General features: G+C 41.1%; 2 protein-coding genes across 6 annotated transcripts in view; both read left to right on the top strand.

Moving 5' to 3' along the window:
• Positions 1-79: 79 nt before the first annotated feature.
• On the top strand, positions 80-9,357 carry atp1b2a (ATPase Na+/K+ transporting subunit beta 2a). Of its 2 annotated transcripts, XM_088420089.1 has the most exons (9): positions 80-323; positions 2,099-2,227; positions 2,290-2,394; positions 4,136-4,215; positions 4,274-4,399; positions 4,926-4,985; positions 5,083-5,109; positions 5,863-5,958; positions 6,907-9,357. In XM_088420089.1, the coding sequence occupies exons 1-9, from the start codon at positions 218-220 to the stop codon at positions 7,069-7,071; spliced, it is 894 nt and encodes a 297-aa protein (XP_088276215.1). In that variant the 5' UTR covers positions 80-217; the 3' UTR covers positions 7,072-9,357. The 2 variants fall into 2 exon arrangements, with proteins under 2 accessions (XP_088276215.1, XP_088276206.1); XM_088420080.1 differs by lacking the exon at positions 5,083-5,109.
• A 154-nt stretch (positions 9,358-9,511) lies between these two features.
• The window catches only part of LOC148428698 (eukaryotic translation initiation factor 4E type 2-like), an 8,608-nt gene continuing 5,535 nt past the window's right edge, over positions 9,512-12,584 (top strand). For 3 of the 4 annotated variants that reach the window (XM_088420101.1, XM_088420126.1, XM_088420118.1), the window contains exons 1-3: positions 9,512-9,678; positions 11,150-11,219; positions 11,287-11,421. In XM_088420101.1, the coding sequence (XP_088276227.1) occupies positions 9,662-9,678; positions 11,150-11,219; positions 11,287-11,421 (222 nt within the window). In that variant the 5' untranslated portion in view covers positions 9,512-9,661. The remainder of the gene's footprint in view (positions 9,679-11,149; positions 11,220-11,286; positions 11,422-12,584) is intronic. The other variant, XM_088420110.1, reaches the window with a different exon arrangement.

Genomic DNA, 12,584 nt, shown 5'->3' with positions numbered 1-12,584 from the left:
GGGGTAATGGAGCAAATAACCCATGCGTGACGAAGCGCGGGGCGCAGGCGCGTAGAGACGCGCGCGTGACGTCACGCGGGGAGGTGCGCCGCAAGTGACGCCATCCGCTCGTCCTCTGCGCGGCGCAGCATCTTCCTCCCCTCGCCCTCGCCATCGCCATCTTCATCGTCGTTCGCCTCTCTCTCGCCAGGCCTTCATCCTCTTCCTCCTCTTCATCATGTCCGCCGCCAAGCAGGAGGAGAGCAAGGGCTCGGGCGAGTGGCGGGAGTTCTTCTGGAACCCGCGCACGCACGAGCTGCTGGGTCGAACCGCGGCCAGCTGGGGTAAGTCGCGCGCGCGCGTGCACGCGCGCAGCCACCCCCCCCCCCCCCCCCCCCAAAAAAAAAAAAAAAAAAAAAAAAGTGATGCTTGACCTGTCATCTTCCGTCATTTCGCCAATGTAATTTTCATTTGGAGAAATTGAGTCGTGGATGCGTGGTGCTCGATGTCATGTTCTTTTTTTTTTTTTTTTTAATGTCCGATGTGGATGCTGCCCCCTAGTGGCTCTCGCGTTACCTTATTTTTTGCAGCGCGCACACTCGCATAAAACATAAGGACATCCACTCTTTGCATAACCTTCCTGTGATGATGTCATATATCCCAGCATGCACCAATGCGGTGGCCTTGATGGAAGCTGAAGGACACACACACACACAGATGAACAAACGCATCTCGCGGTGGGGGGGGGGGGGGGGGGGGGGGAGTCTATGTGGGTGTGTGTGCGTACTTTAATCAGGATTATTTGCCAGGACGCAGTTGAGTGGATTGTAATCTGTTGAAATGTTTTCCATACCTCCGAGGACAAGTCTTCTTCAAGTGTGTGTCTCTCAAATAACCGCTGTGAGCACCGTCGAATGCCACTTGACAGCATTTTAAATGGAAACAAAATGCCTGGAGAGCAGTTAGCACATTCACACTGGAGCTGATGTTAACCACGGCTCACGTGCAGACACTCGCGTGTCATCCCACCAGGCCCCGCCTCTTAAAGGCAGTATAGATGCATTCTTTTGAATCTATGCATTCATCCCAGCAAAGTAAAAATAAATCTTTGGCGTCTTTAGCTGTCGATTTTGGTGGATGGATTCATGAAATCAAGTCTAAGAAAGTTGCCCTTCCGTTCTTTTTTTTTTTTTTTTTAATATGGGGTACTCAAGCAATGAAGTTTTTGATGGAAGTCACTTTTGTGACTTTGTGAGTGTATGGCTTGAATTGATGAATTCAGTTAAAATAATGGATCTTCTGTCCAATTTGGGGAATTGATTCATAAATTTAGGTCAAGTAACTCAGAAGTGGCCCTTCCATTTTTCTTTTTTTTTCTTAATATGGGGCCCTCAAATCAAATTTTTGCTGACAGTCATTTTTGTGACTTTTAGTGTGTATGGCTTGAACTTATGCTTTCAGTAAAATCGGACCTTTGACGTTTCAAGATGTCAATTGCAGTGCGTGGATTCATAAATTCAAGGCAAAGAAATTCAAAGTGGCCCTTCCATTTAAAAAGTAATAATGCAGGCCCTCAAATGATCAAGTTTTTGATTGAGGTCATTTTTGTGACTTTGAGTGTGTATGAGTATGCATTTATGTAAAAGTAAAAAAAGAGAAAACATTCAAGTCAAGGAACTTCAACGTTTTGGACAAAAGTGAGAATAAAATCCTTTTACTTTCCGGGCATGGACCCGAGTGAGATCAGTGCAAGGATGGCGTCAATCCCGTTAGTTGAATCGCGTTAATCTTGGGCACGTGGCAACACTTTTACCGACTTTCCGCTCCTCTTGAACACCCTTTCACTTTTGTGCTTCTAGAACCGGAGGCTGCAGGAGGTCATTCCGTGTTGGGAGGATTTTCTGACTTTCTGTATTTGCCGTGTCAATAAGTGAAAAAACAACAACAAAAAATACAAGATGCGCGGCCCGGCACCCTCCCCCTCTATTCATTCTGAATTGGGTCATCGGCAGGGGGCGGGGCTTATCCACACAAGAAGCTTATGGATATTGAGAGCGTGACGGGGGAGGGGAGCGCGCCCCCTTGGCCCCAAAATCACGAGTGTGCTCCCCCCTCCCAGGTCTGATCCTGCTTTTCTACCTGGTCTTCTACCTGTTCCTGGCCGGGATGTTCACGCTGACCATGTACATCATGCTGCTGACGCTGGACGACTACAAGCCCACGTGGCAGGACCGGCTGGTCACGCCAGGTAGGCCGGGGGCGCCCGGCGCCGGGGGCCCGACCCCAGCTGACCCCCTTGCCCTCTTTCAGGGATGATGATTCGTCCCAAGGGCGATCAGCTGGAACTCACCTACTCGCTGGCTGAGAGCAAAAGCTGGGAAGGCTTCGTGCAGAACCTCGACTCCTTTTTGACCCGTAAGAAGCCCGCGCTGAAAACAGGGTTCCATTTTAGTTCGGCAAGCCATCGATAGGGTTCAGAAGTAAGGTTTCAAACTAGGGTTAGGGTTTCCAATCATGGCTAGCACGTTTTTAAACGAAGGTTAACATTACATAATAGGGGTTCAAACTAAAGCAGCTCTTTAAAGTAGGGTTTGAGTTTCAAAGTATTAACGACTAGTGTATGAAATGAAAGTTTCAAACTATGGTTAGGGTTTCAAGGTATATTTTAACTAAGCGTCAATTTGAACCAAATAGGGTTTCAAACTAGGGGTTGGGTTTCAAGGTAGGGCTTCATACTCGCATTAGTGTTTACAGTAACGTTTTCAACTAGGGTCGTATTGGGTTTCAAAGTAGGGTTTCAAACCAGGCTTTGGGGTTCAAAGTAGGGTTTCAAACTAGGGCTAGGGTTTCAAGGTGTGCTTTTAATCAAGGGTTAATTTTACACAATTGAATTTCAAACCAGGGGTTTGGTTTGGTAGGAAGGCTTCATGCTTGGGTTAGGGTTTCAAAGTAAGGTTTTGAAGTTGGATCGGATTGGGTTTCAAAGTAGGGTTTCAAACTTGGCTTTGGTTTTCAATGTGGGGTTTCTGTCTAGGTGTTGGGGTTCGAAGTAGGTTTTCAAACCAGAAATTGGGTTTTAAGGTAGGGTTTCAAAGATGAGGTTCCAAAAATGGCTATCAAATTAGGGGTTCAAACTAGGGTTAGGGTTTCAAGGTATGTTTTTAATCAAGGGTTAATGTTACACAATAGGGTTTAAAACAAGGGGGTTGTTAAAGTAAATTTAAAAAAAAGGGTTAACATTCCAAAACTGGATTTGGAGTTCAGGGTAGGGCTTCAAACTAATTGTTTACAGGTAGGTTTCAAACTGGGTGTAGGACTATGAATTAGGTTTTCAAACTGGAGTTAGGGTTTCAAATTGGTATCACACTGGAGTTAAGGTTTTAGACACATTCAAACCAGGGTTACGGCTTCGTGTAGGGCTTTAAAGGAGGGGTTGTCAACCAGGTTTTGGGTTTCAAACTAGGGTTTCAACCCAGCCTTCGGTTTTCAATGTAGGGGTTCAATCTCGGCTTTGGTTTGCAGATAAGGTTTCAAAGTAGTGTTTCAAACCGCAAATTGGGTTTCAAGGTAGAGTTTCAGATTTGATTTAGGGTTTGAAAGTAAGGTTTCAAATGCGTTTGTATTTCAAAGTAGGGTTTTAAACTAGAGTTGGGGTTTCAAAGTAGGGTTTCAGACTGGTTTTAGGGTTTCAAAGTGGGCTTTCAAATGAGGCATTGGGGTTCAAAGTAGGGTTTCAAACTATGGATAGGGTTTCAAAGCAGGCATTTTGTTTCAAGGGAGGGTTTCAAACTAGGTTCAGGGTTTAAACGTCGGGTTTCAAACTAGACTTTGTATGTCAAAGTAGGGCTTTAAACAAGGACTAGGCTTTCAAAGTTGCGTTTCAAACCCGGGTTCAGGTTTTAAACAAGGACTAGGCTTTCAAAGTAGCGTTTCAAACCCGGGTTGAGGTTTTGAACTAGTATTAGGGTTTCAAACTAAGATTTACGGTTAGAAGTAAGCTTTCAAACTAGGTTTGGGATTTGGAATCAGGTTTTCAAAGAAGAAAAGTTCCAGATGAGTTTATGGTTTTAAATTAGGGTTTCAAACAATGGTGCGTGTGTGTGTGTGTGTGTGTGTGTGTGTGTGTGTGTGTGTGTGTGTGTGTGTGTGTCGGCAGCATACGACGACAGCCAGCAGGTCCAGATGAACGACGCCTGTCCTCCGGACCAGTACTTCATCCAGGAGGACAGCGGAGAGGTCAGACCTTCCGTCTCCCTCCTGGCTGTCTGCGTCCGTCTCACCTGTGTGTCTTCAGGTCCGGAATAATCCCAAGCGCTCGTGCCAGTTCAACCGGTCCGTGCTGGAAGAGTGCTCCGGCTTTCCCGACCGTTTCTACGGTTACAGCCAAGGGCAGCCTTGCGTGCTGATCAAACTAAACAGGGTAGGCTGGAACCTTCCCGGTCCTTGGCCTTGCTTTGGCGTGCAGACTCAAGCAAACCGCTAGAGGGAGCTCTCGAGCCTTCTTTGCCCCTCAGCAGTAGCTTTGCCAATAATAAACCGCGATTTTTCAATCGCGTCACTCAAAGTGGGAACGTCTATTTATAAAGAAAGAAAAAAAAAACTTTTTGTAAATTTTGTGAACAGTGACCTTTTGAGCCATTTAACCGTTACTACATTGATCCATTTAACAGGGGAGTCCACTTACTTATCCATTTTTAGAATTAAAACATGAATATTTTGTCTGTAATTAATTCTTTTAGTACCAGACGGTTTTACACTCTCCTTTATCATAACACTTGAAAATACTGGAAAAAAATATGGCGGCGGTCCACTTTATATGGAAATACGTATGGCAATACGCCTTTGCTGTATCGAAATACTGCATAACACAGTACACTTTTAAGATACAATGGCCAGCACGAGCGAGTATTTTTGACGAGCCGCCGTGCTGTCTTTTTTGCATTCAGGTGATCGGGATGTTCCCGGGGAAGGACGGCCAGTCTCCTTTCGTCACCTGCGCAGCCAAAGTAAGCCTGTCTGTCTGCACATCTGTCTGTCTGTCTGTCTGTCTGCATGCACGTGACTGTCTTTGTGTACACGTTGTGTCTGTCCTCTTTTGCGCAGTCGTTCAAAGCGGCAGAAGAGCCGTTGGTAAGCTCAACGGAAGCAAGAAGCCTTAACCCTTGTAGCACATGTTAGAAATGATGGAAATCCCTTAGATGTTTTTTTATGATAAAAGAATAAAAAAACACCAGGGTGTTGAATTTTCAGCAGATGATTTAAACATGTAAAATTTCAAAATGCAATGATTCTGACATTTCCATGTGATTGAAGCTGGATGTGCGAGATTTTGTGTACAAAAAATAATCATTGTCCAAATTTTGGACCATATAAAACCATTCTAATGACAATTTTTTTTAAAATGACATTTATACATTTTTATGGGATTCATGACATTGATTTCCCTGTGATTTTTTTCAACATTCCGTTGAGTGGCAGTCAAGCCAAGTCAACAAACATAAAATTCTTTGGTTTCACCTCAAGACTGTAGGTGGCGGTAGAGACCAGCTAATGGCCATGTCTTAAAGAGTCAGTCCATACCAATTTTCACATTTTTTGCACGTTTTAATAAATGTAACCTACATATGTATGGATAGAAGTGATTTTGAGTGAACAATTTGAACAATTTGAGTGGTTGAGGGAAAAAAAACATAAATAGCTTTAATTATTACGCCTTTAAAAACATTTACAAAATTAGGAAAAAGGACGCAATGTGTATCGCTTGCAAAGTGTGTACACAAGGGTTAAAGTTGGAATAGCGCGTAGATGGCAAATGGCAGGCAAAATGCTTTCCGATTGCTTGTGTCCTGTTTGAGCAGTCAAATGGCTTGTGTGTGGGTGCAGAGGGAGGACAGCGATAAGATTGGACCTCTGGCGTATTATCCTCCCAATGGGACCTTCAATCTCATGTATTACCCGTACTATGGGAAGAAAGCTCAGGTGAGACCAATACAAACATCACAGCATTTAAAAAAAATGGCAGTAGGTTTAGCAATGTATGGTAGTGTTTTCATACATATGTACAACACGTACATTCCATACTCGTAATTCTAATAGGGAATGGAGATCAATCATTTATATAATAGCACCCATGTTTACATGGAAATAGCATGGCACACAATATTCTGTGGGCCTTGAAAGATGAGTGAAAATGCTAAATATATTTGGCACTCTAGAGTGAGCCTTTTCCGATACCGCTTGGCACTGAAAGGGTTAAGGGCAGCAATGGTTTTGTAACTCGGGCTATCCCAAATGAATAAATGAGGAGCGGATGGGGTGTATGTATATGAAATGCAAGTTTCTGTCCACTCTCCTCGCAAGAAAAGGCTGGTTGTCTTCCTTCTGGTTTGTTGTTTATCAAGCCATTCACTCCCGCTGTGACAATGCATCTTTGCGCTTTCGAAAAAGATGGCAGCGGGTGATCACAATGGTCGCAATAAGATGAAATAGCATTCCAGCAGTTCATTATACTTCTATCTACAAATTCTAGTGGCATTTAACAACTTTTGCAAACATAACAAGCCAGTGCTGGGCCCACTATAAACAAGGTAGCTTGCGTTGTACAATTTCTCCTCAATTAACCAACTACCACTGCAAGAAATTGATAATATCTGCTATATATGTGTGTTACTATAGATTGCACTGATTACTACCTCTTTTTGACAGCCTTTATACAGGTTACAGGTTAGTCCAAAACTGAAAAAATAGCATCAAAGTACATGAAATAACGAAAAAAAAAAGATGCCAGTCCCTATTTTATTGCAATCGCACGTCAAATGGCAAAAAGAAAGCCTTTTCCTTGGGGTAAACCCCCCCATGGCATGGCCCCGCCACAATATTTGAGAAGGAGCAACATCATGCTTCACGTTGTGCTTTGGTGTGCGCCAGGTGAACTACACTCAGCCGCTGGTGGCCGTCAAGTTCCTGAACGCCTCGCAGAACACCGACATCGACGTGGAGTGCAAAATCACCTCCAACACGCTGGCCCCCGGCAGCGAGCGCGACAAGTTCGCCGGACGCGTCTCCTTCAAGCTGCGCATCGACAACAAGTAGCGCAAAACCTCACCACGCCGCGCTCCTGACTTTTATCCCGCTTCACACGCAAACCAATCGCAGCCCACCGTCCCCCGGCTCCATTTGACGTACACCCACCGCAGTCACGCTGCACCTTACCTGACCTCAAGCGTGCTGTTCATTTAATTATTTGTTAATTTTTTTTACAAAATCAGGCTCATGTCTCCAAAAATAAAAATTGACATATTCATATACAGTATTAACTCATTAAATACCAAAGACATGTTTTTTTTTTTTTTTTTATGAGCCCTGGCATTCAAACCCGGGTACATATTTGGATCTTTTCCATATTTTTAAAGCACTTGTGTATTATAGTAAATACTTTAAACAAGAAAGTAAACAATTACTTTTGGTACTTGATTAGGAATTACAAAAAATGTGATTCTTTTAAACAAGAAAGTACCTATTTCAGTGCTAAAGTATTTAATGACTTTAGTACTTGAATGCCTAAAGTAATTGATTTCTTTAAACTAGAAAATAAACAATTACTTTAGGCACTTGCGTACTAAAGTAGTTAATTAGTACTAGAATTGCCTAAAGTAATCAATTGCTTTAATATTTGAATGCCGCAATAATTATTTACTTTGGTACTTTAATACATACGCAAGTACCTAGTAGATATTTAAGTACAAGAGTAATCAGTTACTATAGCAATTGAGTGACTAAAATAATCGATTAATTTAACCTAGAAAGTAAACAATTATTTTAGGTAATCGAACGGCTATTACAGTACTAAAGTAGTAGTTTAATTCTTGAATGTCTCAGTAATCAATTACTTTAGGAATTGAATGTCTATAGTAGTTGAATAATTTAGATCTAATTACCTGAAATTCTGGATTAATTTTGTGCTTATTTGCCTTAACTAATTGCTTCCTGTAAACAGAAAAGTCAAAAATTACTTTAGGGACAAAAAATCAATTACCTTAACACTTGAATGCTTAAATCAATTGATTAATTTAAACTAAAAAGTAGGATAGGTGTTTATGTACTGAAGTAGATAATTAGTACCAGAATACTACCTGTAATCAATTACTTTATTACTTGAATGCCTCAGTAATTAATCACTTTAGTACTTTTAGATCATATTACCTGTAGTAATGGATTACTGTAGGACTTAATTGGTTAAAGTAATTGAGTCCTTTAAACATAAAAGTAATCAATTACTACAGGGACTTGAGTAGGTATGAAGTACACAAGTAATCAATGACTTTAGCACTTGAATGCCTGAAGTAATCGATGACTTTCATCTAGTAAATAATCATTTACCAACATTCATAACTCCCGTATTTCCCAGCACTTCAATTGCATCAATTTCTCATTCTTTTTTTACAATTTGAACCTTTTGGCTGGTAAATAAAAGTCAATATTTTGAACCTGATCTTAGCGACATAAGCCTGCATTTGTAAAAACGCATCACATGTATTTATTTGTTTATGTATTTATTTATTTATTCATTCTATGTCTTGGAACCTCAACTGGCATTTCTTGTCATCTATTTGAGTGGTTCTCAATCTTGGGGTCCTAATGCACAAACTTATTGCTGGAAATCATTTGCCACAAAATAAAACTTCATATCATTCCTCAAATAAGTGCACATTTAAATATAAGCAAAGATGAAACGTTAAAAAAAAAACAAAAAAACAAACAGAAGCCAATGACCCCACCTTACCGTAATGCTAGGCCATGAAAAAGCTCTGATAGAAATTGTGGCTTATCAGGTAAATTTGATATACAGGATAAAAGTCATGTTTTTTTTAATGGGCCTTTTAGAATAAACTGTGTAATAGTATGATGATGAAATTGTATAGGACTTCTATCGCTCATTACATTTTGACTGTCATATCATGTCTTGGAAAGAAATATGAATTTATTCATGAAAAATGACTGTTTGTAGAGATTGGTACCTTTGCAGGAGAAAAAAAAAAGACCCCCTCCCCTTCCCCAATAGCATTTGGAGGTTTTGTTTCATTTTGTTTTTCAAAAATAAAATAATTGCCTACAAAAAGTCCCAAATTGCAGGTCTAATGTTGGGTTTGTTGGCAGCCACAGTCACTCTGTTGTCACAAGGATGTTTTTTTCTATACAATTTTTACATTTTGTTGAAGTGTGTCTCATTGACTTTTGTGTACTTTCCTTACAAGTCTTCTTTATTCCGATCACCTTAGTTCGTGTGCAGCCAATCGAGATGTTGTATGATGTCATGTGACTTGGGTTGTCCTGTCTGAACATTACCACGTGATTAAAAACACAAGGATTTTGCCCCTTCGTCCGTCTGTTTTAACGATTTTGTGTATGCGTCCGTCTCAACTGTTTAATGTATTCTGCCACTCACATTTAATTACCATTTTTTAAAAAATGTTCGATGTATTTGAACTTTCGAATGTCCGTTCTCGGGCACCGTAGCGTTAGACAACTTCCGCTCTTTTGTGCGCAGGCGCGTTGGAGGACCACTACATGAATTTTGCAAGCTGTGAAGATGAGAGTCAAGAGTGTAAATAAACTTAAAAAATTGAAAAACAGAAGGACGTAACTAAACTTCGTCGGTTGAAGATATTTTGTCTGATAAACAATGGACTCGCTAGACTGGTAGGACATCCCAATCTTTGATCTAGATGATGAAACGATTCTGAAATATTAGCCACTGTTAGCTTACTGAAAAGGCACACAACTGCATTCGTTTTCAATTCAAAATTGACCGAAGCAATTATTGAGTTTGAAAAATATTATTTTTATTATAAACGTACTCGTTATTTGTCGACTTGCTACTACGTTTTTTTGGCCATATTTAAAAACGAAAGTCTGTATCACACGTATCCAGCATAATCATTTTAAAATGATACACAATAATAAACCAAACAAATCGCCCGAAAGGATGCTAATCACACTGCTTGGTAAAAATCGGTTGGAACGAAATAATTTAATATAAATAGTACACTTTGTTGTTCTATTCCGAAAATAAATATGTGCTGTTCACTCTACTCCAGGAGCGTTGCAAAAAATTTTTTTTAGTTTGTTTGCTGTGTGTTAAACTCTTAAAAAAACGCCAAAATATGCCCCTGGCATTGAATGAGTGAAGCGTCCGGTATTAAATACTTAAATACACTAAGGACATCAATTTCAAAATACTGTACTTCCTTCGATATTACTCAAGTATTTGGGAATGAAGGACCCTTAAAAAAGGTGAAATTACGTCCCTGGCATCAAATGAGTTATGAGTCCGGATATTAAATCCCAGACACTTAAGTATATTAGTTACATTCATATTTAAGATACTTACGTATTAAATCGATACCTAAGTATCTGAGAATGAATGTTCGGACTCTTAAAAAATGTGAAAATACGTCCTTGGTAGTGAATGAGTTAAGTGTCTGGACGTTCAATCCCAGGCACTAAATATGTAATCAATACATCAATACAAGTACATTAAGTATGTTGGTTTCAAGATACTTAAGTGTTAATAATGTGATACATAAGTATCTAGGAATTAATGTCCAAACTCTTAAAAAACATGAAAATACGTCTCTTTGCATTGAATGAATTAATAGTCCCGATATTAAATCCCAGATATTGAAGTAATAATACTTGAGTACAATAAGGACTACTAGGATTATTTATTGATTTATTCATTTTATTTCCGGGTATACTGTAGTTAAAAAAGTTAGTTAAAAAGTTCCCACTTCCAAAGATTAGGTTACAGGCCCTGGCATTTTGTCCCATCACGATTTTATAATTATAGTAATAATAATGATACAAACATGGCAGAGAAGTGAAACTTATCAGCAAACACCTTCAATACATAGTATTAAGTGAAATCTAGCACACGTATTATCAATATATTTCCGCAGTGAATCAGTATCAGTATGTCAAAAAACTTTCCCTGGGTGTGGGCGTGGCCAGCGCTTGATAAGGGGTGGCGCTGGCCACCACTTGTCATCAATAACTCCGCCCCTTCCCTCCACAGATGAGTTTTTTTTTTTTTAAATAACACTGAGTACATGGGTTAGGCCCTGTTAGTTGAAACAATATAAACAGTAACGATCCATGTTTGAATTTGTAGTCCAGGTGAAGATTTGGAAGAAACCAGATGTCGCCATGACAACAGGGAAGTCGCCAACATCCGTGGCAAGGTGAGGTCCCCGCCAAGCGGCACCTCTGGACCAGCCGGCTTTTTCTACCTATCGCGTCTGTGCGCAGACGGTGAGTCCGGCGGCTGGGGAACATCCTCTCCAGTACAACTACACCTTCTGGTACTTCCGAAGAACGTCGAGGCGTCCTATGAGCACGCGGAATTACGAACAAAACATTCGACGGATCGGCACCGTGGCATCGGTACGCGCACAAAAGAGCAAAGCTGCTGGTGACTCTGGAGTTCCGGTTATGAGGAAAACGCTTGTCTCATTTAGACCATGCATTAAACACCAACAATAACACGTTTGTGAAGCGAAGGCACCGGTGTCACGGTCAAGGCCCGGGGGCCAGATCCGGCCCACCACATCATTTGCTCGTCGCTAGCAAATTGCTCATCATCACTTCAAGTTTCTGGCTTAAATCCCAAATTTGCGAGTTGTTTCTCTTTCCTTCCTTCCTTCCTTCCTTCCTTCCTTCCTTCCTTCCTTCCTTCCTTCCTTCCTTCCTTCCTTCCTTCTTTCCTTCATTTCTTCCTTCCTTCCTTCCTTCTTTCCTTCATTTCTTCACATCCTTTCCCCTTCATTTCTTCCTTCCATCCTTCCTCCTCTTTCCTTCCTTCCTTCCTTCCTTCCTTCCTTCCTTCCTTCCTTCCTTCCTTCCTTCCTTCCTTCCTTCCTTCCTTCCTTCCTTCATTCCTTTCTTCCTTCTCTTCTTTGTCCTTCCCCTCCCCTTCATTCCTTTCTTTTTCCCCTCCATTGCTTCCTTCCTTCCTCCCTCTCCTTTTCTCCTTCCTTCCTTTGCATTCTATCTTTTTTCTCTCCTTTTCTCTCATTCCTTCCTTCACTGCTTCTTTCCTTGCTTCCTTCCTTTACTTTCTTTCCTTCCTTCCTTTCACCTTTTCCCTCATTCCCTGCTCCTTCCTTCCCCTCCTTTCACTCCTTCTTTCCTTTACTTTCCTTTTTTCCTTTTTCATCTCTCCTTTTTCACTCCTTCTACGGCTTCCTTCTTCCTGTCTTCACATGCTATCGTTCCTTTTTTCTCTCCTTTTTTCTCATTGCTTCCTTCACTGCTTTCTTCTTTCTCCTTTCTTTCTTCACATATCTTCCTTCTTTTTCCCTCATTCCTTTCTTCGCCGCTTCCTTCCTTCCTCCCGCCCTCTCTTCTTCTCCTTTTCTCTCATTTCCTTCCTCTCCTTTCTCTCCTTCCTTCACTGCTTTCTTCCTTGCTTCTTTCCTTCTTTCTTCCTTCATTGCTTCCTTCCTTCCTCTCCTTTTTCTCATTTTTCCTTCCTTTATTCCTTGCTTCCTTCCTCTCCTTTATCTCCTTCCTTGTTTCACTGCTTCATTCCTTCCACACTTTGGTAG

The sequence above is a fragment of the Hippichthys cyanospilos genome, chromosome 1 (assembly GCF_059441005.1).
Source record: "Hippichthys cyanospilos isolate Australia breed blue-spotted pipefish chromosome 1, RoL_Hcya_1.0, whole genome shotgun sequence".
Lineage (NCBI taxonomy): Eukaryota > Metazoa > Chordata > Actinopteri > Syngnathiformes > Syngnathidae > Hippichthys > Hippichthys cyanospilos.
Note: the sequence above shows the minus strand (reverse complement) of the source record. Positions and strands in the feature narration are given on the sequence as shown.